The sequence below is a fragment of the Equus caballus genome, chromosome 17 (assembly GCF_041296265.1).
Source record: "Equus caballus isolate H_3958 breed thoroughbred chromosome 17, TB-T2T, whole genome shotgun sequence".
Taxonomy (NCBI): domain Eukaryota; kingdom Metazoa; phylum Chordata; class Mammalia; order Perissodactyla; family Equidae; genus Equus; species Equus caballus.
The window spans coordinates 31,777,128-31,803,878 of record NC_091700.1 but is presented as its reverse complement, the minus strand read 5'-3'; the positions used below and the strand labels follow the sequence as shown (position 1 = coordinate 31,803,878).

Here is a 26,751-nt window from a genome sequence, read left to right as displayed (position 1 = left end):
AGGAATATATGGTGTGCTTGTTCAGTTTATATCAGTATTAATTACCTGATAGTTTCTTATCCATAATAATTACCTTTCCAACATTCAAAAAATTCTGCGTATGATGCTGCCTTAGGGATTTGTCTTTAGAAGTATGACTGTCTTTTCTTTATCAATTAGGCATATCCTTAATAAAATTACAAAGTCTGGGGGCATGTACCCTTCTGTCATTAATGAGGAACACAAAGGTTGTATTTACAATGAATCACTGGTTAATGTTTTATTAAAATATATCTAAAAATGTTTTAGCATCCAGTAAGCACATGAAGAGATGCTCAATATCATTAGTCATTAGGGAAATGCACATTAAAACTATAACAAGATATTACTACAAATCCCATACACTAGAACGGCTACAATGAGAAAAAAAAACAGGCAATAACAAGTATTGGTGAAGACATGGAGGAACTGGAACCATCATACATTGCTAAAAAGGAATGTAAGATGGTACAGTCACTTGGCAAAAACAATCAGTTTCTTAAACAATTAAACATAAATTTACTATATCACTCAAAAAATTTTACTTGTAGGTATATATCCCAAAGCAATGAAAATGTATGTGCACAGAGAGACTTATATGTGAATGTTCATAGCAGCATTAGTCATAATAGCCAAAGTGGAAACAACCCAAATGTTCATCCAATGATGAATGTATAAACAAAATGTGGTATATCCATACAGTGAAATACCATTATGGAAAAACAGAAACAAAATACTAATATATGCTACAACATGGATGAACCTCAAAAACTATGCTAAGTGAAAGAAGTCAAGCACAAAAGAACACATACTGTATGGTTCTATTTATACAAAATGTCCAGAAAAGGCAAAGCTATGGAGATAGAAAGTAGATTAATGATTGCCAGCAGCTGGAGTTGGGCACAGGGAGTGACTGCAAATGGGCATGGGATCTTTCTGGGGTGATGGAAATGTTCTCAAACTAGATTGTGGTGATGGTCACACAACTCTGCAAATTTAGTAGAAAATCATTAAATTCTACACTGAAAAGAAAGGAATTTTATGATAATAATGATGTTTTTACACATTCATAAAGTTTCCCCATTTTACAGATGAGAAATATGAGGGCCAGAGATGTTCCATAATTTACCCAGGGCAGCGAAGCTAGTAAATGGCAGACCCAGATTCAAGAGCAGGAAATTTTTAAACTCCAAGTTATTCTCTTTCCAATATACAAACTGGCACTTAGTAATTATTACCACCTACATGAAATCTTCTGTTCAATCAGTTGAGTTTGACAGCGTGAGCAAAAGAAACTCTAGTCCAATAATTTTTGGCTACTTGCTTGCCAAATTAAGGATTCATTTATTATGACTAGTTTGAACCTAACTCGATGACATGCTGAAATCATTGAGATCACTATCCCCACATGATTCATTCATTCAGCAAATATTTACTGACCAACCACTCTATGCCACGTACAGTTCTGGGCTCTAGAAATATAAAATGGAATGACGTGACTGAGAGACACGGATATGGAGTGGGTCTCTAGGGTTGAATTTGTAGATCTGGTGTCCTTACACTGATATTGTAGCCAGTGTTCAAGTATGTAGGATAGTGTGGTAATAGACTAACAATTCTAAAAATAAGTAGAGATTTTTTAGAAGTTTAGAAGCATTATTGAACTATAAATCCTTCACATTGAAAATATAAATTGAAGAAATATTGTTGAAGAAATAATCTGTTGTTCAAGGAAATAGTATGAAAGATCTCCATATATTTGAAAGAGCCAATTTACGGATTGAGAAGTGAGAGAAATCACATATAAAATACATGTAACACATTATATTCCCCCAAAGGGGAAGACTAGATTGCAGATTATCTATAGTGCTTTCAAACATAGGTCTATTACATCAGCAACAGCTTTCTAAAATAAAGCATATTAAAATAAAATATTTCTTAGAGAAATTTTCTTAGGAAATATAGCTCCAAAACAGCAGAAAGCATGTGACTGACAGTGACGTTAAAAAAAAAAAAAGACACAAAATCAGGGGGTTGAGGGAGAAACCACAGACTGCATGATCCTGTTGTTGTGAAATGTCCAGAAAAGGCAAATCTATAGAGAAAGAAAGTATACTCATGGCTGCCTTGGGCTGACTGTGGGAAACAGGGAGAATGGGGGAGATGCGAAAGGGTATTGGGTCTCTTTATGGGGGGATAAAAGATGTTCATAATTGATGCTGGTGATGGTTGCACAGGTCTGTGAATAGACTAAAACCCACCGAATTTTTTTAACTTTAAATGGTATGTGAATTATATTTGTATGATATATATGACTTATATAACTCTTACCAAAAAAAGGGACTAAGGGATACGTGAACTCTACTGGAAAATGTGGACCTTATTTAGATTCTGATTCAAATAAATAAGCTATAAAAACAAAACAAAACATATTCGTGAGATAGTTGGAAAAAAATGGGAGTGAGTGTAACAGAGTTAAAAAAATATATTTTGGCGAATAGGCTTTATTGACATAGTTTCTCAATGGACCAAGAACAAGAGTACACTCGAGAGGTTGTTTGGTAAAGTGGTTCATTCATTCCATATACTATAACTAGTTTGAGATTAAAATCTCCTTAAATATGGATAAAAACACATGAAAATCTATAAAAATTCCCACATGCAAACATTCTTTTTACACATTTTTTATTTGCACAGAGACATCTGTCATATAGATTTAAAAAGTAATGACATTTTTCATTGAAGAATGATTACTAGATGGGCGTTCTCTTAAAGTCAAGTATGTGACATTTTAAGGTATGGTTCACAGCTTTGCAAATATGTTCTAAATGTAAATTATTTTGTTTTAAATATTTTACGAGTGAAGAAAGAGTGCAGATTTAGTCAGTAGACAAAAATAAGGAATGAGCATTCATTTCGAGCATTTATATAATGGGTTATATTAGTCAATAGGTCCTCATCTGATCGTTTTCTCCTAAGGGAGTAAATGTAGCTGAATTACCATTCCTTTATTAGTCCTCATGAAAGGAAATTCCACTCTACAATAAAGAATGCTGTCAAAAGACAACAGTTAAAATACTTTCTTTTTTTTTCCTTAAATTTTTGACCTTAGAACTGTTAAATGACAATTTGTTAATAGTTAGAAACAAAACAAAACTACAGAATATTTTTACTTCCTGGTGACTGCTCAAGGAAAAACAAAATCTCTCTTACCATCCTGTTGATCCGCACAAAGTCTTCAGGTTTTTTTGCCCAAGGCGGGAGATCAACATCATTTACCACCACTTCATCTTCTCTGACTCCAAGATGATATCCATTACTGTTGACAAACATCTCTGGTAGGTAATAGAACTCTGGAATTAGTTCCTGCCAGGAATAAAAATGTAGCATATTAAACCACTTTAAAAATCAGTTGAATAAAACTATTAATTTATAACAACTATAAACTAAATTACACAACTTCTTTATTTAAATCCAATATTTTATTACTTAATTCTATTCTTCACTTAATTTTATTTAGATAAGTGTCTAGGAAGAGAAGACAGACACTTTTCTTGAACAGCTTGTTCGACAATTTATACTTATAAGATTTTCAATCTTATCTTACCACAAGTTAGTTAAGAGAAATGGGTTATAGTACCAACAGTAGTTCACAACTGCATTAGTAAACAAATGCGTAAAGCCATATCTATGTCTATGCTGTTCAACAAACTTTTCTGAATATTATTAACGAAATATCCAAATTAAAAAACACGTTATTGCAAATAGTGGCTAAAAATCATATAGTATCTTCTCCTTTACTTTTTGACTACACTGGCAATTATAATACCTGATTTTTATAAAGAGATTCATAGTTCTATTTTGTAATTTCGCAAAATACATTATTTTTATACTTACCACTAAACACAATGAAGAGATGATATGCAAAATGATAAGTTTTAAATATTTAATGAACACCATCTGAATAGTAAGTTCGTAAAAAACTGGATGCAAAGACAACTTGTGTTACGTGTATGTAAGCACGGTATTAACAACTGGGTTCAAGGGAAACCTGTGCTTGATGCACAATGTCTAATATGTGGTTTATATTACTTTAGCATAAATCTGATATAGAAATAAACTGATTTTATGACCCTAACAGTTTTTACTTGTTGTCCTTTTTTTTCCCTAAAGCAACTGGAGAAAACGAAAACAAAAAACCACTGTAGTTTTTATGTATACCATCTACACCATGAAAGAATACCAATCTTTTCAAATATCAAGATGCAGGTTAAATTAACTTTACCTTGTGAAATGCATTAAGGACATTTATTTGTGTAACATGATCAACACTGATGGCATAGTACCTGAAATTCAAATCTCACTGCGGTCTTCTCTAGGAATACATAGAAAAACTTAAAAAGACCACCAGACACTGAAGTCTTCAAATAAATTGGATTCTTCAGGGCATGAAAAGCATACATGAAAGCTTTTTCTTTATGTGTTCTCCCACTAAAATCAACATTTATCTGTTACAGCATAAGTGGTGTTTATCTTAGTAATGCTCTGTGAGAATATGATCATTATCCATTCTGATGATGATGAATGTGAACTATAAGAAAAATATAACTTTTATTTTCTCCAGCATTATGGGAGCATGAACAGATTCATATAAACGAATTTTCTGAATAAATGGAGCTGAGCTTTTTAAGAATCAGAGTTTTTCTTCTATTTAAATCATTCAAATGGAAATTTTTCTAAAATACATTACATAATTCCCTGATATTTATTTATTTGCATAGTAAAGTTTGAGTACCAGGCACTGTAATGGGTACTAAGAAAACTAAAAATGAACAAGACATATCCTTATATTCAAGAAATTCAGGGTCTGGTCTATGGGGCAGATGTATAAACAGATGGTTATAATACACTATGACAATAACAGCTATGAAAGATGTATAAACAAAGTGTGAGGGAGCACAGAGGACAGAGCAGGAAACTCTGGGCAACTCAGAAAAAGACTTCACCAGAGATGGGACATTAGGGTTGACCATGGCTAAGATAAAGAGAGAGGAAAGGGGCAGGGGACCATCAGGGTGTGCTATCAAGGAGTGGGAAGAACTGAGTACGGGTGGAGAATATGATATATTAGGGAGATGAGATGGTGGGAGGTATATGGAACCAGATAATGAAGGAAGTTTTATGCCAAGCGAGGCTGTCTGGATTTTGTCTTATTGGTAACAATTTTACAGAAGAGCTATTCATATAATCAAATTTGTTTTAAAGCAAGACATTGGGTGACAAAATAAAGGACAGATTGGAGAAGGGAGAGAATAGGGATATATGTATGTGCAGGGAGAAGGGGAACCAGCAGCAGGAAGGAGAACACGAGGGAAGTGGGAGGGCAACTGCGAGCCGTGGCGAGGAAGGGGACATATTGTGGGACCTTATCAGGGAGGGGTAATCTACAACAGAGGTGAGGATGAGTAAGTAAAGTTGTGGACCTGGGCATGCGTAAAAGATAGGGCATTAGATGGCTCACACTGAGAGGCAAATACATATTAACAATAAACTGCGTAAACTATGTAAGACATCAAGGCCACAACGAATTGTGGGCAAGGAGTACAGTGAAATTCATATAAATTAACTTAAATTTTCAGTGACTTGAATGTGAATAGGGAAATGAGAAGAGGCGGAAGGAAAAACTAATGGGTAAATAAACATCCTTGTTTGCAAATAATGATACAGCTTAGTTAGTAGGTAAGACGGGGCTAACAGGTGCTTCAGCAATATTCTATCAGCAAAGATTATAATGAGCTCCGTCTCTGGGCTGGGTAAGCATGACACTGTACGTCATATTGCACTGAAGAAGGAATCTGCCAGAGGCGTGTGGTCACTGATCAGAAGGCAGAAGGAAAGTATCACTGCTATTCTTAGACATTGGTACTCAAGCAGAAATGCATAATTGTTACAGACTGAATGTTTCTGAGCCCCTAAAATTCAAATATTGAAACCAGATCTCCTAATGTGATGGTGAGGTCTTTTCAAGGTAATTAGGATTAGATGAGGTCATGAGGATGGAGCCCTCCTGGATGGGGTTGGTGTCCTTGTAAGAGTCAGCTTGCTTCCTCTCTCTGCCACGTGAGGACACAGCAGGAATACAGCCCTCCAGGAATAGGAAGCAGGCTCTCACCAGACACAGAACCCGACTCTGTAGGCACCTTGATTTCGGACTTCCAGCCTCCAGAACTTCGAGAAATAAACCTCTGTTGTTTATAAGCTGCCCAGCTTATGGTAAAATATCGCAGCCCAAGCTGATCAAGACATTATTAACTTATTATTTCAATGCATTAAGATAAAACACACAATTTTCTTTTCATCTTGCTCTCACTGTTTCGGAAAACATCGGAAATTATTAAAAGATATAAAGAAGATAAAGAACATTGGTATTTGCACATTACCCGTTTTATATACGTCGCTGAATAGCAATAGCATCCGAACAGTCCAAGAGGGGGAAAAGAACGTGAGCTCCTGCAGTTGCTCTGTGTGGAGGGTGATTTATATGTAATAGGCTCACATAAGTCAGGGATTTCCCTTACCGCCTTTCATCAGTTATTTGTGTTCATGTCCTATCTCTAGAACTAGACTATATAAGCTTCCCTGAAGACAGAGAGGGATATATATCCACACGGACATAGCAACAAAGATTTATTTTTTATTTAAACAGCCCAAAGAGTCTCAATTTATCTTCAACTGTCTTGGTGCTCTCCTGTTTTTCATATATATTATTTCCCATTCTTGCTTGTGGAATAGGGTCATATAAAATACATGATTGTTATTAACCTACTTACCACTCTAATACTATTTCACTGAACGTCACTAAATGAGATTCACTAGGGCATAAGAAGCCTGGGATATTACATTAATAACAATTTGGGCAAAAGCAGATTTTTGAGCCTGATTTTGTGAGGTTTATATTTTGTTGAATCCCTCATAGCTCTTGGTGATATACTTTGTATGCAGCAGGTGCTCATTAAACTACTGAAGATATCAGATACCATTATTTTACTATCATTAGAAATCTTCTGGGGTATATGCAGATGATTGGAAGAATGCTTCAAGATCAGAAAAGAGCCAGTGAAATAGTTTATTAAATAAAAGAAAAAGAACGAACCCAGAAATAAAATTTATACCTTTTGAGGGAAAACTTTTGTACCTTAAAAAAATTATTACCTTGCTTATTCTAGTTATGTTAAAAGGTTCAAATGTGTAAAAGGGTTCAATTTCGATTTAGAAAAAGTTGGTTTTAAAGTTGCCAGCAAAATTGTACCCCAGACTGCAGAAGCGGAAGAAGTAAGCCCTATTTCATTTTAATTTAAACACTCCAGACAGACGGGGCTAAAAGCTAGCTGCCACCAAGGAGAACAAAGCAAGGCCAAAAAGGCCTGACGGTTATTTAGAATGGCAGGAGGGAGAGAACTTCAGTAGGAACATCCCAGAGGCTTTCGGCGGGGCCAGTCATGAGAAAGCAGCATGACCAGGGCCTTCAGGACGACCCTTAAGCAAGATGTGTTCTCCACTGCAGTCTTCATCCAGCCAGCCAGAATTTGGTCATAAATTAGGGTGTTAACTAAGGTGTTGGAGTAAGCTGTTAAAGGCCTGATGTTTGAAGAGAGGAAACTCAATTTCCAACAATGGGAACAGTCACAAAACAGACACATTTTTAAAGCAAATATGAAGAAATTCCTGAAGCAAAGCTTATTTGCCAGGCCCCTGGAAGCTTCAAAAGACCAGAGCTATAAGTGACTAAAGCTGTCTGAACTCTGAAGTCCCTCCTGAGCTGGGAAATTTGTGTGTGTGTGTGTGTGCGTGCGCACGTGCACACGCATGTGTGTTTTCTGACGGGGAAGGAAAATCACAAAAAGTCTTGGGAGAAGTCATTATAGCAGCAGAGTGGGTGCACATTTTTATGCCTCAGTTTTATTGTTTTTAAATCTTGTGTCAAATAGCATTTTAATTTAAAGTTAGTATGTAAATGCAGGACAGTAGTATATAATTTATATTCACATTTGTGTTATTTAAAAGATTTGCTTATTTAAAAAAATAAATATAACGAATAAGAGAGTCTCCTCTCTGAGATTCAACTGTTATGTTCTGGAAGACGACCGTACCTGTGCTCCCAGACAAGGGATCAGCTGAAGTGCTACCTCTGGTCGTTCAACCTTAAAACAGCAGGTAGTATTTATTTGATCTTACTGTGTCTTGGCACTGTTCTAAGTGCTTTACGTACATTTTCTTAATCTTTCTTAATCAAAAACCTCATGAGGTAGGTTTCTCATTCTTCCCACTTTATAGACATGACCATGGAGGCAAGAGAGCGTAAGCATTTTGCTAAAGACTATACTACAAATAGGTGGTAGAGTGAGAAATCAAACCCAAACACTTTAAATCCAGGGTCCCTGGTCTTCCATTTTCTATTTTGCCTTCTAAAGCAGCGGCCCAGTCATCCTACGTGATTTCATTCTGTTGTGATTTTCTGCATAGCAGTTGTTATTTTCTTTTTCTATTTATTTATGCTTCTGTATCTCACTGTAATGGAAATCCACGACAGCAGGGATTGTGTGGATCTTGCTCACACTACTCACTTGCTAAGAATGGTGACTGACACATAATAAATACTTAATACAAATTTGTGAAATAAAAAGTGAATCAATTATTGCTATATGTTTATCATATCCTGACTTTCAGGCATGAAATAATGATAAAAACTATTGGAGGCCATGGTTTTCAAACTGTGTTAGTTAAATCAGAAGTACTTAGGACTACCAGTTAGCTGAAGATAAGGGGGACCAGGGCGGGCAGACGGAGTTACAACTGTCCTCTTTCTACCAGGAAAGTGCTACTTTGTGTGTGTTGGAATCAAATAGATTCAAGTTTAAATCCAGACTTCTTGCTAGCCTGGGCAAGTTTCTTCACCTTTTGGAAAAGAATCAGTTTCTTGATATGCAAAATTGTGATGATGATAGCAACTAACTCACAGGGTAGATGTGAGAATTAAATGGGGGTAACGTGTGTAAAACAATGCATTTCACAGCTTTATTCCAAATACATTTTAGAAGCTACTCACGCTATCAATATTTTTTTGTTTCTTTAAGATGTAGATCAAAAATATTACTGTTGAGTTTACCCAGTACTAAAGGATACCCCATAATCAGTAAAAAAGCTCTGTCACTTTGGATATTTGTGTTAGAATACATACCCATGTAGACATTTCAGATGACTAAAGTGTTTTTATCAAATATATGGACTAAGTTATATGTTACCTAGGTTAATCAGATATATTTTTATAAGTTATTTGCATTTGGGATTTTGGTTCTGTCTAAATGCACAATTAGATTGAACCAAATGGTACAAACCAAACTAGAACTTACAATTGTTTTAAATTAGTAACTTGTAGAGTTTTTTCAAAGATCCCTGTAAAAACCCCTCCCTTCCTTTGGCACTTCCACTTTACCACTCCTACCATAAAGAGGTGGCTACAGAGCTTCCAGAGAAGCCTAAGACTTAAGAGGCCTTGCAGCTTCTTTTTTCTTCCCTTAGAAGGCAACCATCACCTTGCTGGAAAGATCATGTAGAGGGACCAACATGCCTGGGTAGTCCCTAGCTGTTCCAGCAAGCTCAGATGAGGCAAAAAACATGTGAGTAGAGCTATCTTGGTTTCTCTGGCCCAGCCAAGCCAGTCCAGCTGTCACTGTGTAGCACAGAGATGAGTGGTCCCTGCTGAGCCCTAAATCCAATTGCATGATTGTCAATAAACAAATAATTGCTGTTGTTTTAAGACAAAGTTTTGGGAGATCTGTTACACAGTAATAGATAACTGAAACAGAACTTAATGCCTGGAAGTGGAGTGCTGAAGTAACAAAAACTTAAAACACATGGCGTTGCCTTTGGGACTGAGCAGCAGGCAGAAGCTGGAAGGGTGGTGAGGAGACTGTTGGTGGAATCTGGGAGATTAGTAAGGAAGTTGTTATTGGAAGCAGGAGAAAAGCAACTCATGTTATACAGTGGTGGAAAAATTAATAAGACTGGTTCCTGCAATAATTTCAAAGATAGAAAAAGTATCCAGAAAAAGTATCTGTTAAGCAGAGTTCCAGGCGGAATGCTGAAAGTGACCATTGATTTCTTTTAATGGTATATGGAGAAGGTATTATGAGCTAAGGAAGAAACTGTTCAGTTTTGAAGCAGTGTTTAGAGAAATACAAGGGCCTAGGACAATCTCATCAGATTTGCAAAATAAGAATGGGTTCAGGAGAAAGATCAATTCTAAGGTGCTGCAAGTAAAATACGGCCGTAGGGTAAAGGGTTTGCCTAAATCCCTTTATAAATGCTCAGCAAAATTTAAGGTAGTGATTTGTACTCCACCTCAGCTACAAAAGGGGTTCCAAGGATCTTAAGAGTGTTATAAACAGCACCCTAACTTACAGCTTGAAGTAGAGAAGATCCTGCCTCAAAAGGATTTGTGAGCTCAGGTTTTTTCTAACAGTGAACTACAATTTGATACACAAAAAGTCCACAAATTTTTAAAGTTGCTATACCAACTTGGGCAAAGGAGGCCTTGACTTCAACTTTCTACAGTCAGGAAGCATGTGGAGAAAGCTCCTCAGCAACGGCTCTGTAGCTTCCATATGCCCCCTCTTTGAACAGAGTGTCTGTTGAGGTTTACCTGTTTCCGTCTTATCACTGTCTGCTGAATGTATGTGGGACAGAGAACTTGTTTTTTATAGTTTTTGGGTCTCCAAATTAGGAATTTCTGCACCTTATCTGCATCTGGACGTGATATAGATCATGAGATACTAGATTTTGGGCCTGATACAATAATGGGATGAGACTTGTGGGGAACAAGTTCAGTACACTTTGCATGCAGGAGGAATGTGAATTGTGACTGGAGAGAGGACTTCAGCAGACTGTTTCCAAAGATGGCCGTCACAATCCCTCTGACCTCCAAGTCCACTTGAATGTGACTTTGCTGCTCATCTCATTAGGAAGTAGAGTCTATTTCACCTCTCCCTTAATTTGGGCTGGCCCTGTGACTTGCCTTGACCATAAGAATACTGTGGAGGTAACACTTGTGACTTCCAAGCTTAGGCATTAAGTGGCCTTGCAGTTCCAGTTTTTTAATCCTCTTGGTAGCCAGCCACCATGGAAAATAGTGTAGTGATCTTCTTAGAAAGACTATATAAAGAGGGAGAGGACCAGCCAGCCCCCAGCTGTTCCAGGAATCTTTACTAAGGCACCAGACATGTGAGTGAAGTCATCTTGAATCCTCCAGACTCAGACGGGCCACCCCAGTTGACCCCACATAGATCAGAGACAAGCTGTCCCTGACGAACCCTATTCTGATCACAGAACTCTGAGGAAATAAATGGTTCTGTGTTGTTTTTTTTTTTAAGCCACTAAGGTTGGGTTGGTTTGTCACATAACTATAAATGACTAAAGTATAACTTGATTAATCAATTACTCTAAACTAATTCAGCGACCGGATACGATTACACGATCATGAAGAATTAAAGCAGCATGCCATCTAAAGGACAGAGCACTGGGAATAACTGGACAGAGCCCAGGGCTGGTTCTGGCTGCCTCTGGATCCCCTGTGTGATCTTAGGCAAGTCACTATCTGTGAACCTTCGTTACAAAATAGGGATGACAGCCCTCTCACAGGACTCTTTTGAGGACTGTGTGAAACAATCAACAGAAAGCACGTTTAAAAACTACTGAGAATTATTCAGAAAGAACGAGTCCTACTATTACAACCTGCCAGTGTGCGCCTACAGAGGTAGTTTAGGTACTCGCTGGCCTACTTAAAATAACAGCTCTTTTGCTTACTTTCTTCCCATTGATAGATTTCTGTTAATCAGCTTCTTTTTAAGGAAAAAGTCCAAATAGTTTAAAATTTCCTAAATGAAAAACAGCGCAGAAAGACAACAAATATTATTAAAGAAATGGTAAGATGAATATTATAACAGGTATTTTGTGTCTGTAAATGTGATTTCTAGTTTATTTTAACAGCTGTACTAAAACCCCCTGGTACAATTAATAGTATTACATGCATTATGTCAATAATAAGAAAATATCCTTAAATACAATTTCTAATTTACAAGCTTATGACAAGTCCAAGCTGCTGAGAAATTGGACTTGAAAGTATGTCTTGGAATGATAGAAGACCACTATTAACACTATCATAATTGTATACCTATTGCATCAAATCTGACATTTCAGTTTAATATATTTTGCTGAGAGAGCATACCATTTTATGGCTTCCCAGTGAAATCAAATCCGACCCAGACGTTTTCACTTTTCTAATATAATTCACTGCAAGGTTTTAAAGCTGCCATCTCTTTTATTCCTTTTTTCCAAAAGATTGATGCCCTGGCATTCGTTAATTCCACGAGAGCTCATAATGGGTCAATGAGTCAGTGGTGAGCACCTCCATTAACTGTATTAATTTACACTATGTCACCTTAATGACATTTTGTCACAGCTACCTTTTCTGACATCTACATAGCTATTCGAAAGTAATATAACAACTTTTGAAGGGATTAAGGAAAATTAGTATAAGAACTCCAGTAAGTTGAATGTCATTGTTACCAAGACTATGCTGGAAGAGAGAAATGAAAAAAAAAATAAAGTAAAAACTAACCAGTCTGACTTAACTCAGGAAACCTTGCTCCTGAAAGGTCACTTCACCAACACTCCCTCTCCGCCCAGCTTGGATTCATTACCACAGGAAGAGACTGACGTTAACAAAGAGAGACAGAATAAACCCAAAACTCTGTTCTGGGTCTTTCTTACATGATTATCTGACTAAGTTAGTAGACAGTGCAGAGATATTTTCTTGAGAAATGGAAAAACATTTCTTTAAAATTCTATCAAGTGCTTTAAACAGCTTTAGGGATGAGAAAGCAAAAGCTTAGGCTTTAACACATAGCAAAACTGTTCCTCCTCTTGGTAACATATTCTTACCTGCTCAATCACGTATTCTTTCAGGGAGAAGAAAATGCTGTACACTTTAATCAATATATTTAAAGACAAATTTAGAAAATTTCTAGTTACCACCAGTATTACCAAAAAACTTCTCTCCAACATGCCCTTAATGAGGCCCCCAAAATTCTGATGCATAAAAGGAAAGATTGATACAGTTGGACACACACATACAACCATAAAAACATAATTGAAACAGAGCAGAGCTGAAAGACTGAGAAATCATACTTGTAATACAACTGTCTGCAATTTCAAAGATATTTTTCAAAGTGATAAAAAAGACATATGACTCAACTAAAAAATGGGCAAAAGGTACGAGGAAGTTTACAGGTCAATAAATATAAGAAACAATGCTCAGCTTAACTCATAATTAATGAAATATAAGCCAAAACAAAGATAACTCCATTTTTCACTCATCAGATTAGCAAAAGTTACACTGTTTATTATAAAAGTGATGATGGGGGCAAGGGGAAGGAGGCATCCTCAAACATTGCTGTAGGAGTGAATCATCATATTTGGGAATGATGGTTGGCAATATCTTTCAAAATTAAAAATGTATATAGCCTTTAAGCCTCCAGTACCATTAACAGGAACTGTCCTTTACATATACACACAAAGTTCATCAATGCATATATACACAAAGTTCATCAATACATATATCCACAAAGTTCATCAAGATGTCTATGCAAGGATGTTCACTGCAGCCTTGTGTTGTACAGTAACAATCAGGGAGAAAGATAAACCATCCATCAATAAGACATTGTCTAGGTAAATCATTGTATATGTATGCAGTGTGCAGCCTTTAAGAAGAAAAGGTCTACATGGAAAAATATTCAAGATACATTATCATAAAATATGAAAGGTTTGGAGGGGGTGGTAGGAGAGGACTGAAAATGAGAGCAACTCTGCAATGTCAAGCTGGGGAAATGAGCTTCTCATGAACTAATTAAGTTGGGGGGATGGGGAGATGGTACCTGTTTGTATTCAGCATTGCTGGCTTGAGGGTAAAAAATAAAATAAACCTCCCAAATTAGTGATAACACAGTCAAATACAAGCTAAGGCTGTACAAAAAAAGCCTACATTTTAAATGGGTCTCTGTCCTTGATGATGTCACCCCAGGAGCCAAAGGAACACAATTAGTAACAAAATGTAAACGTTTCTGAAAAAGTTCCAAACAGGAGAATTCTCCCAGCAGTTTCAGAAGGAAAAGCCTGGTATGGGCATTGGTCATCAGAGACTGACATGTAACTTGGTGAGACATTTGGCGATGAAAAGCATCAATAAAGTTCTCAGGATATAAAGCAAAGCCTAAAAGTCTATCTACATACATAAATCAGAACGACTGACTCTGATGTGTGTGTGGGCTTGTGAGGGGGAATCTGTGAATTAACCTGAAAACTCAAATTTCTTTTTTGTGAGGATGTCAAATAAGAGTGAGCAGGCATTTCCACTTGAAAGAGTTTGATATAAAATGGATGCAGCTCTGAATTAAGGTAAAAATAATCTTACATATGATAGGAAGCCTTAAAATATGGATAAGAATATTTAATTCACATATGAAATACTTACTGAATGCTTTTTATGAACACTGTGCTAATTCTAGAAGCCTATGGACTCCCCATTTTCTGTTAATTCTCAAAATGTTATTAAATAAGAAATGGACTCCCTCCTTGATTTCATTGGTAGTAAATTAGTTTAAATGATGGTTTATGGATATTTTAGAGTTTAATTCCTCAGGGAAGTTCTACGTCTGTTAGGAGAAAAATGTGCGCCATAAGAGTTTAATATAGTAAGGATGTGTATTAAATTATCTTATTTCCAAATGTGGATATGTTGTATGTATAAATTAATATTCATTTATGCAAACTTCAGTGGCAACAAATAAAACCCATGGATATGCTACACACTACTTAGGTCCATTTCCTTTGTTTTCTGCTTTGGAAAAAAACTGAATAAAAGTGGTATTCATCTAGTTTTCTTACAGTTCAGTAACACTGTAACTGCCTTTTAAAAACATCTGCAATAGATAAGTATAAATATGTAAATGACAATTTTGAGTTTAATTTATTGCCTTCAGTTGGATTAAGACACTAAAGGAAATGATACTATAACATTTTTCTATTCAACAGTATGAGTGGCAGTGATGGGAAAAATTTTGCCTTGAAGAAAAAAAGGCTTAAAATAAGAAACACATATACCTATGCAATAACCTGATCATATAATCTTATTATCATGAAAAAAATGAAAAATATGAGAGAATAAATGTATTTTATTGTTTTGAATACAACCTTTTTTTTCCTTTTTTTAACAAAGCCTACATAAATGAAGAGCAAATCTTTGAATTTAACAATAGTTAAGTAGTACCAACTGTAAAATTACTCTGCTTTCCGGCTATTCCTGGATACTGTATGTGTGTGTTGGTTTAATCTAATGTGTATTGTTGCAGAGTATCCCCAGGCACAGTCAAGTAAAAGCTAAGGCTGTACAAAAAAAGCCTACATTTTAAATGGGCCTTGTCATTAATGCTTTATTAATTGCCCCAGGCTACATAAACCCAAAGCTGGGCAAGCTATAACAATATGACACATTAAGGTCAAATCCAATTCCTGCTGTGTTTTATGGAATGGGCCAAATATTGCGTTAACAGCAGGAAAGGCAGTTTATGGGCTTTTCTTTCCATCTCCTGATTATTCGATCTAAATTAGTTAGGATTTTTTTGAAACAACGACAACACCTTAACTGAATAACATAAAAGAATCCTGAATCATTTTCTGTGATGCTCAAAATTATTTCCTTCAGTTTCCTTTTAGATTAGATGTACTACATAATTTTGAAATATGATGGAACAAAGCTGTAGTATAAAATGTCTTATACACCCAATTAAATTTAAAAAGTCAAAATTTCAACATATTTTGAAATTAAATTAACATCAACAAACCAAAGAGCCTACCTTTACATCAGAAGTATCTCTCTGACTAGTTCTCCAAGACCTTGCAACCGACGAGAAGGTTCGATCTGGATGGTCAAATTTCCCATCATTTGCATTGAGGAAGAAGGTTGTGAAGGGTTCCTAAGCAAAGAAAAAAATCAGGAATTTGACCCTTCTGAACATGGCTGCTCTCAGTCCTTTGTAAAATATGACCGTCTGTGAAACCCTCTTGAGGTGAAAATAGTGCAGGGTCCTGGAAAGATGGCTACACCAAGGAGTCAGGAGGTGCCAGTCTGGGCCTGACTGGGCCGCTGCGGCGCTCACCCTCTGCACAGGGCAGGCCACTTTGCTTCTCGGCCTTCAGATTTCTGATCTATAAAATGATGGCGTTCTAGAGCTCTATGATTTTATGATAAATGATTTTGCATTATTGTCAATTTATAACAGATTTTCTTTCTCATAACTAAGGCCATACATAGTAACACTGTAATAAGAAAATCACTCCAACACTGTCCACTCCTTTGTCTGGAATCGGGTAAGGAATGTCCATCTTAGACAACCTATAAAATTCTACTAAAGTACTTGGACCACATTATGGTGTGCTGATCTCTTTAAAATGCAAACCCTGCTTAAAATCCTTCACTAGCCCTTCAGAGCTCTTTGGAGAAAGTCTAAACTACTTAGTTTGCCTTAAAAGAGCCTGAGTGATCTGGAACCTGCTTAACTCCCATCTCACCATTCCCTTCTTCACATTCTAAGGTCTTGACATGCTGCTCTCACTTCTTGTCCCTTGTACATGATGTTTCCTCTTCCTGGTACAAACTTATCCCTCTCCTCACTATCCTTACTTGGCTAAGTTCTTTTTGTCTTTAAGTCTCAGCCAAGATGTCCGTTTCTCCTGAAAGACTTCCCTTGATTTGCCAAACTCTTCAGTATGCTCAAATAGCAACCTATATTTCCTCAAATACATCACTGAAGCATTTATCACACTGGTTTGCAACTGATTTTTTGTTTATCTTCCCCACTATATGAATTGGTTCCATATCTATCTTATCCACAGTTTTACCTTCAACACTTAGAACAACTCCTGGTAGACAGAAGTTGTTCAACGTACAATCTGTTGATGGAATGAATGAAATAAATTAAGTGCAAATAAGACTAGATAAACTCTAGGCCTTTGAGTATTCTGTGACCATTACCTTATGGTAACACAGTGTCTGTCACCCAGTGCATGCTCCCACAGCAGGAAACCTGGAAATTACTTTATCACAAGGCCCCAGTGCCTTCAATTTTAATACTTTTTTCTGTAGTTTCTGTGTTGGGAGGGAGGCATTATTTCTGATGTCATTACATTTGCTTCCAAATTTAAAAGGATTAAATAACATTCATTCTTACTTAGTACTTCTTAGTTAACTACAACTATAACAAAGATAAATATATATTTCCTTTTCCACTGGTCAATTCCTCATTTTTAAGTCTAGAATGAATGACAACCCCTAGGTTCAATAATACTAAGAAATTCATATGGCATTTTCCTAAATATTTAGGTTTTTTCCCCTTTAATATACAATCTGTGTTCATTCGTGTATATCTGTAAAACACTACTTTGCCCCTGTAAACCTCTCTTTTTGTCACTAGCCAGAAAGACTCGCTGTTGGGCAACAGCTACGAATATTCATCTTTTTCAGTATCTTCCTGAAATTTAGTGTGGCTAGATGTCATCAATTTTATAAGTTTGTAAAGTATCACCAATACTTCATGTTCAGTATTGAATGACAGAAAAGTATGATGTAAGAGACAAAATGAAGAATGATATAATAATATATTGGTAAGGGGGTATTACTGATTCACCTGAAAATTGAACATGCTCCAGGAAGTCCATATTGCTGTTTAAGATTTTAAGTGAATGAGAAACAAATAGATGTCACTGCAATTAAGCTAGGCAGAAAAATGTTAAGAGATGTCCTTCACTAATTAATTTGCTTTGTAGATTTTTAACTTGTTATTAAACATAAGGTAGTAAATGTAGTATATCTTAGCACTAAATTAAATTAATTAAAGTAGGGATATAACAATTCTAAAAGTAGCAATGGTAAATCAAATGAAATATGATAGTTCTAAGTTTGAATCTTGGTAGAACCATTTACCTCTTCCAGGCAAGTTACCTAACCTTAAGTAGTTGTGTTAAGTCACTGTATTGCAGTTCCTTCATCTATGTTAACTGAGAATGACAATACCTTGGGGGTATTTATGGGAATTAGATAAAATTAAATAATACTGTGGAAGCTTGAAGGGCTCTACCTGATAAAGAATTATAAAAATGACTAACCGGCTTTATGCTCTGTGTCAAGTATTCACTGCTGGGCTCTGCATCAGACAGCCAGTTCACTAGAAACCAGACCGGACCCTTAGTTCCTTAGGTCTTATTCATCTCTGTATCCTTAGCACCAAGCACAGCGCTTGGCTTATAGTTAGTGTTTAATAAATGTTTGTTGAACACACATAAACATATGCAGTACTGTTGGGAAATGAGGTATGACTGGGTAAGAGTAAGATGTAGTTTTTCCGTCAGTTCTTAACCATTAGTTTGACCAAAAAGTTGTATCTTCAGAATCCACTTCTTTATTATTCTAGGATGCTGATGTAAGGCATTTATTTTTTCTCTGTAGGTAGTAGGCAGAGATTAATTTAGAGGGATCAGACTTGTCTCTGTGATTTTTAACCTATTAAATAGATGTGAGTGAAGACCCATTTATACATGCAAAGCCTTACTTCTTATCATCAGCCACTAAAAGCTGATTTCTGCCCCATCCTAAATTATAAAATCCTTCCTGGTTTTCGACCCTTAACAAAGACATGCCAAGAATAGCACAGATGGGCATAGTGAAAAAAACATCTGAAATTGAAGAATTATTTTTATTTCTCATCATGAAGTTTATGAATCTGGTGGCACCCAAAAACAGAGAATATTGAAGAATTCCACACGTTACTGTTTTAAGTAGCTTTTAGAGAGATCTGATTAACAACTGTTTTAGGGTCACATACCACATTACTGACATATATTCTCATTATTCCTGAAGGCATCCAGCTGCTACAGCAGTAGAGTACTAATAGAAATTGATAACCTATTTGTTTATAAGTGAGTATTGATCGTTCAAGCTCTGATTACCATGGAGATTACCTTTTTGCATGTGTTTCCTTATTACCTTCAAGGGACAGCGCAGGGCTTTTCTTTTCCATGTGACTCATGCCTGACTAACACAGAGGATCAAGTGCTATGTTAAGCTTAAGGAACTTTTATGCTTCTTCACCTAACGCATGTTGAGTGACCCATTTTCTATGTGTATATCACCATATTAGATATTTTATTATTATACTAGCAAAGCTTTTGGCTTGGAAGGTGTAAAAGTGGATACATATTAAACAGAAATTTCAGAAGTTAAAATATTGGCACTTGTTGGGCTTTAAAAACTTCGAGTCAGGTCCCGCATCCTAAATGGCTGATGGCAAACTTCCTTCTCCTAATTACATCTACCCCAAGGTCACTTCACACCTTCCAACCCTTTTTTAGTGCTAGAAAACCAAACTAACTTGTTCTACACTGGGAAGTACCTGTCCCACTGAATTCTATCATAATCTTTTATCCCTGCAAGGACACTAACAACCTTTCCTGCCTTTCAATGATTACAGACCAATTAACTCCATCCTGGGCCATCTAACCTCATTCCCCTGCCCCCCATCTCTTTAACCAACTCCTTTATTCTTCAGTCTTATATGTTTTTTGCTCAGTCATCTCTTAAGAATTTTTTCTTAAGTCCCTCTCCCCTTGTAGTTTTCTTCTTTTCCTTCTCTTCATTTCATTCAAAACAAACTCCATCTATCAATAATAGGTAATGCTTGAGACATAACTATATCAAAGAAAAGATGTATATTTTGAAGTGATATGAAGCATAATAAAGACCAAAGGGAAGGGAAGTGAGAGTTACTGAGCGCGTCTCTGTTCTTGGCACTGTGTTATCTCAGTTAACTCCATCTTATTATCTGTCAGTCTACGTATAATTACTCCCATTTTACATCTGAGAAAATTTAAGGTCACGTTCTAGGAAATGGAGAAACCATTATTTCTACTGTCCTTTGTCTAAATTCAGAAATTAATTTTCTCCCATTGCTTTTGAAAGAACCCAAAAGTATCTTTTAGAATCTCCAAAAAGTCTCGATTAATTAATCTATGTACCTACTATATACACTCGGCTCTCAGTTACAAATTTCTCATCTTCCTCTAAGTAAATTTGCATTGTCCTTAAGCATCAGTATTCAAAACAAACACGACAACAGTATTTTATTCAGTAGCATTATCTTTTGAGTTTAATTACAGCACTTGCAAAAGTGTTTCTACCATTTTTTTCACCAGAAATGTATACTTTTAAAGATATATTATAGTTTAAACAGGCTCTTGAGTAAGCTTTCAGAGTAACTCATAATTTATTAAAAAGCGCAAAATTCTAAACAACTGATGTATAAATCAACTTTTGTTGCACAACCTATTTAATTTCCTAAGAATTATGATTAAATGTTTGACAAATAAGTTTGGAATAGGTAGGCTGAATATACTGAATTTGGAAGGTGAATAAGTTATTGAGGGACGTAATGGTCAGAGAGCGAGATTTAATTACTTCTGTGTGTATGTTATACGTTCAGGGTAAGATTTAAAGTAAAAACATCCCAAGTAAAACGTGTTCTTTTATACTAGTCAATATCTGAAGAAACTCTGCTATAAAAGTTTGCTCATCATTTGGTCAACAGCAGCTATCAAGAAAACAGTCTTTTCAGAGTCTTGTAATTTAGACAAGTGATTTCACTGGTAGTTTGTCTAAAATAATATTTTAAATTTAAAGTAATGAGGTATGTAGTTAATTGGCATTTTAAAGCAATTATTGTCATTGTCATACTAAATACGTTGACTGAAGCTAATAATGAATTTAATGACTTTAGGTCTAAAAGGCTTGAAAGGTAAAGGGAAGATATTCAGTTAATCTGTATTTTGTTTTTATGAACAAATTCTTAGCGACACAAATTTTAATGCATTTTCTACTTCATAAATTCCTTGGAACGGGAGTGAGGAAATCACAATTCCCTGGGCCATTAGGTTAAACACTTAGTAAGCTATTAGACCACGTTACTTCTATTTATAAGAGCACAACATGAGATGTGTGGGCTAAATGAGTCCCCATGAAAGCAATCCTATAGATCTGTTCTGTCCAAAACAGTAGCTACTAGCCACATGTGACTACTGAGTACCTGAAATATGGTTAGTTCAAACTGAATGTGCCATAATTATAAAATACCTTCTGGATTTCAAAGAATTAGTACCAAAAAAAGGTAAAATATCTCCTTAATTTTTATATTGGTTACATGTTGAAATTGTAACATTTTGGAAATACTGGGTTAACAAGAATGAAAACTAATTTCACCTATTTCTTCTTACTCTTAAATGTGGCTACTAGAAATTTTAAATTACATAAGTGTCTTGCATTATATTTCTGTTGTGCGGCACTGCTATAGACAATTCTTAAAGGGCACGTGTAGGATAAACATGCATAAAATTTCTGCCCTACCCTTGAATAGATTCAAATTTATATTCTATTTCATTGGAATAATAAATCAACTTAAGGATGAGTTATGATTTACGATTTGAGAAAGTTTTTAGCTTATCAGGGATAGAGGAGTTTAACTTAAATCAAGCTGTCACAGACTAGTTGCCCCAAGGAATTCAAGGGTGGATTTGGAAGCATTTAACTGTTGTTCCAAATTGTTATATTCCTTTTGTTATGTTAAGGAGATGCAATCACCAACCAACCTGAACCAGACCAAGCCTCACTACAAGAGCTGCGCCTACGACCTGTGCCTTACTTTGAACTCTAAGATCTCTCCAGGAGGAGCTCAGGCCGTAGTACCATAATCTGCAGTGTATGTGGAAGCATGCTTTCTAACTGAGCCTGCTCAAGTGAATACCCACCTTTCCCTTCTGAATATTCATTCCCCATCCGAATTAATGTCCCTGCTCCCTTAGTTCAGGGACGCCATGACTCTGGAAATGATTCCTCATGGTCTCCTATTTATTGCAAATTTACCTTACTTTGTGAGACAACTACTGCTGGGGGAATGTCTGATTTAACTCACCAGGAGGGAAACTACTTTGGTTTCAGTAACAACTGTATTGATTTACAGATTTGATTTAGCATTCTATAATACTTCTCAGTGGCTTACAATAAAAAAAAATATCTGACCATCTGTCCCCAGTAACTGCTCTTAACTAGACTAGAGTGGAGAAGGCAAGACGAAAGGCAAAAAGGTTTAAGGGCTTTTGTATTAATCTAGATGAGAAATAATAGGAACCTGAACTAAAGAAATGCCAGAGTTAATAGAGAAAAGGAGAGAGATTGTAGAGATGTTAGTTGGTAAAACCTATCTGATGTGACATCTGATTGGATGTAAGTGGCTGGTAAAGTAGAGAAAATATCTAGATTGGGTAAATGTGTGAGTGATCATGCCATGTATTTAGATGGAAAATACAGGAGGAACCACAGCAGGTTTGAGAGGGAGATGAGGGGTTCATTTTTGGAAATGGTCTTTATGGTATTGTGTGATGTTCAGGTAGAAGTATCCAGTAGGCACTTGGAAATACAGGTCAGGAGCCCCAGAGCAACGACTGCAATGAAGACAGAAGCTGGAAGTCATTAGCTTATAATTCAATGACATAGCCCAGATGAAGCAGAAAAAGTCCTGGGGAATAGAAACATTGAGAAAAAGAAATCTGAGCATGACACTGGGCAGGACAGTTAGGATGAAAAGAAGGAAACCAGGAGAGGATATTGTCTGAGGAGCTGCGAGAGGGAAGAATTTCAAGGAGAAGGTGAGCAATGGTGTGGTGTCAAATGCCACATAACTTGCGACCTCCACAGAACAATTCAGTAAAGTGATGGGTATGGAACCTAAATCAACCAGGCTAAAGACTGAACCGGAGGTGATAAAGTAGAGACAAGCACAGTGCTGTGCAGCGCAGTATAGGATGCGCTTTTAGTACATTTGACCATAAGGGAGAAAACTGGGAAGTAACTGCAGAGCGCTTGGGGGCTGGAAGGAAGCTTTCATGTATGTATGTATTTTAAAGGTCGCAGAGACAAATATATTTATGTCTTAGGAGAAAGAGAAAGTAATAGAAAGAAGTCTTCAAAACATTTAGAAACATTTTAAAAAATATACTGCAAGAAGTAAGATTGAGAGAGCCAAGGGAGAGTGCCGGCTTGCGATAGTCAGTGAGAAAGGAAACAGTGGATATTAAGACGCACTCCGGGAGTTTGGTTTCTTTTGTAACTGGTTTAGGTTTAAGAAGCTCACAATAATCTATCTTCCTAACCCAATCTGGCATATGAGACAACTCATTAAAAAAAAGGATTCAGGTTTTGCTAGTTTGGAATCTTTCATTTCTGTTTCACTGGCCTCTAATCTTTGTTTAAAACAAGCAACAAGTATATTTGACTTTTATTTAATTTACTTATGTTAAAAAACTTTAAGGTATTAAAGGCTAACAGTAACTTAATGAAGATACTCACAATTCGAACAAGCCAGGATAAGGTAGATGTTGCTGTTGAATAATGCGTGTTATAATGGTAGGGCGGACTTTGATCATCTTCCCACGTCTCATAGCGCTCTGCGTAAAATACAGCTCTCTTTGGGTTCAAAGCACCAATTGGCTACAAAAAGAGAAAAGAAGCATTTTGGTTAATACAGCCATATTAGGCATTCTATATCATATCTCTTTATCCTGAAAGAATTTATTGTTAATTTATTTTAAGCATAGAGCATAAACTATTTTGCATTATATTTTTACCAAATTTGATTTTGATATTAATTACAAATCATTACACTTGCTCAAAATCACCCAAGAAGATGATTTGTGTATGTAAGTTTCTGGATTTTACCAACAGTCCCAGTAAACTGGATTGCCTGAGCTGGTCCAGTTTAAACTGTTAAGTTGAAACCAATATTTTATGTTATTTTCCTGTTATGTTATGTTATGTTATTCAACAACAACCATAAAAAACGCTTGATCATAGGGAATCCAATGAGGAGAAAGTGAAGCAGTTGATCATGTCACAACCATACTACAGAAAACTTTGTCTTAATAGCCTGTTAGCTAGAGTTTAAAAGACAACAATCAACCATATGGAAACCCTGTTGGAATGTTAGTTCCATTGTTATTATACAAATGGAGCATGTATCCTTTTTATTAAGTTAAACTACAAACCTAAGGCTGATGGAAATAATCCAGACAATTCAGATTCCCTGAAAAGTATTTTGCTAAGGTCACTAAGACCTTTCCCACCAGTCCCACCACACTACCAATTATGATCTTAATTCCTATAGTGGAGCATACAGTAAAATGCTCAGGATACAACATATATATATTTTTCAACAAAGCATGTGTTAATTGGATCATTGTCTCAAACTTCTTACCACATCTAATCATTAAGAATTTCTAAGGGGCTGGCCCTGTGGTATAGTGGTTAAGCTCAGCATGCTCCACTTCTGTGGCCTGGAGTTCACAGGTTCAGATCCTGGGTGCAGACCTACATCACTTGTCAGCCCCACTGTGGTGGTGACCCACATATAATGTGGAGAAAGGTTGGCACAGATGTTAGCTCAGGGCTAATCTTTCTCAAGCAAAAAAAAGGGGGATTGGGAAACTTGGTAGCTCAGGGCTAATCTTCCTCAGCAAAAAAAATAAAGTTTCTAGCATAGATTCCTCATGATTTCAAATAGCAAACGGCCTTAGCTTATGTTTTTATCTGATTTTGGTTTAATGAGACATAGAGTCCACTCTTATGATACCTAATAGCTACATTATTTTGTTTTAGGTTGCATACTATAAAAATAAACATTTATAGAGAAAACAAAAGATGAATACTAAGTATAATATATAACTCCTTTATTTCCAAATTTAATATTACTAGTTAAGTATGAAGTTTCCCCCAAGGCTTAATTTTAACAAGAGAAGTAGTAGAAAATTAGTGTTTCAATGGGGCAAATAATGTTACACAAGAGAGAAAGATTCATTTATAAATTGCTTGTAAGCTTTTTCTTTTAGTCCCAGGGGACTAATTGAAACAACACAATGTTGTCAGCAGTTAAAAGTCTGTTACAATTTCCATAATAAACTCTTATTTGCAAGAGTTCTTATCCTGAATATTAAAATTATTTGTAAATTGTGTTCATTTTTTCTTTAACTTAATTATTTAAAGATTAAAAATTTAATTAAAAATTATTTAATTAAAAATAAGAAAGTCTAAACAATTTATTTAATTTTTAAAAACTTTAGTTCAAATAAATATTTTTTAAATGTTCTAAGGCTTAAACTTTATTCTGTGTTAAATTTCACTGGTTATTTCAAGTCTTTTTAAACAGATATAAAAAGGCAATATAATTTCATTAAATGTCACATAAAATATTAATAACATTTAAAACAAATATATTATTACTTTTTTGGTAAGAGGGTAATTACTAGAGTGGAATGAATGTGAGCTCTGTTACTGAATTGAAATAGCAAGTTTTTTATTTAAAATGGCCTACATATTTTACACTTTCTAGATGTACAGACATCAGTCTTTCTAACTCAACATTATAAGTGTATCTTTTGCAAAGCATTTAAGATATTTAATACTTGTTCTGTCTTGAATGTCCTATAAGATCTTTCACATGCATACAATGTCTGCACAATCCCTAAGGATTGACCTTATCTGATATTGTTTGTTGTGCAAGACCTCACAAAGCTTCCTTGAAAAAAGAACATGGCCCTTCCTCTAATCTTTTCCAGCCTTCTCCTCAACTACTGGAAAAGGGGTAAAATAAATATTTACACTTTATATTTACTCAAGTTTCATCAAAGTCATTTTATTGGAGTGTTTTATAGAACAATATTTTGTAGGAAACAGCTGCACAGTATTAAAGTCTGTATATGTTTCCATTAGTAACTTTTTAAAAGTTATATATTTCTAATTTTGAATTTTTATCTAATGCATTTAGAAATAAATTTTATAAAATAAAATGTGGTTTGGTTTGTACCTATTATTTTTCTGTTATTTTGCTTCTAGTAATCAAGCAGCAATAAATCATTCGAAGTAAAAATGCTTCAAAATGTCTGTTTGGGAAATGAGAATTTCATCACAGATGACCTATTTTCTTATGGGATTCTAATCGATATAATATCTATCTATCTATCAATCATCTACCTACCTATACCTACCTACTTACCTATGTATAAATTGATAAGGTTGCAATTTTGTTATCTTTTTAAAATTTGAGCAAATAATGCAACATCAATACCATTTGGATTTAGCAGACGTATAAGGTAAGAATTTTGGTGAAAAAGTAAAACTACACTTAATGAAAGCTATAAATTTATTCTGCAAACTATTTCAATTTTTACCATAACTACTGTAGCAATAACCAACTTCCTTTTCTCTCAAAAAGTAGGCATTTAGACACAGTTACCTCTGTGCTTTTTTAGGTGTTTCCATATGAAAAGGTGTAACTGAAAGTTTAGAACTTGCTATTAGATTTGTTATTATTTTATCCTCGTGAGTTTATATGCTACAAGTTGACACTCTGACAGATAGCAGAAAATGATGCAGATAATGCAAAACTTAAAAATAAGATTTCTACCTCTAAACACCTCATTATTATAATTCAATTTCTAAAACTGCTATAAAGCCTACATAGCTTGAAA

At 35.5% G+C, this 26,751-nt stretch overlaps 1 protein-coding gene across 13 annotated transcripts in view; it reads right to left on the bottom strand.

Moving 5' to 3' along the window:
- Nucleotides 1-26,751, bottom strand: part of NBEA (neurobeachin) — a 671,317-nt gene that overhangs the window by 55,275 nt on the left and 589,291 nt on the right. For all 13 annotated transcript variants that reach the window (XM_070240236.1, XM_070240226.1, XM_070240227.1 and 10 more), the window contains 3 exons: nt 23,579-23,719; nt 15,987-16,106; nt 3,232-3,384 (listed from right to left, as the gene is read on the bottom strand). In XM_070240236.1, the coding sequence (XP_070096337.1) occupies nt 3,232-3,384; nt 15,987-16,106; nt 23,579-23,719 (414 nt within the window). The remainder of the gene's footprint in view (nt 1-3,231; nt 3,385-15,986; nt 16,107-23,578; nt 23,720-26,751) is intronic.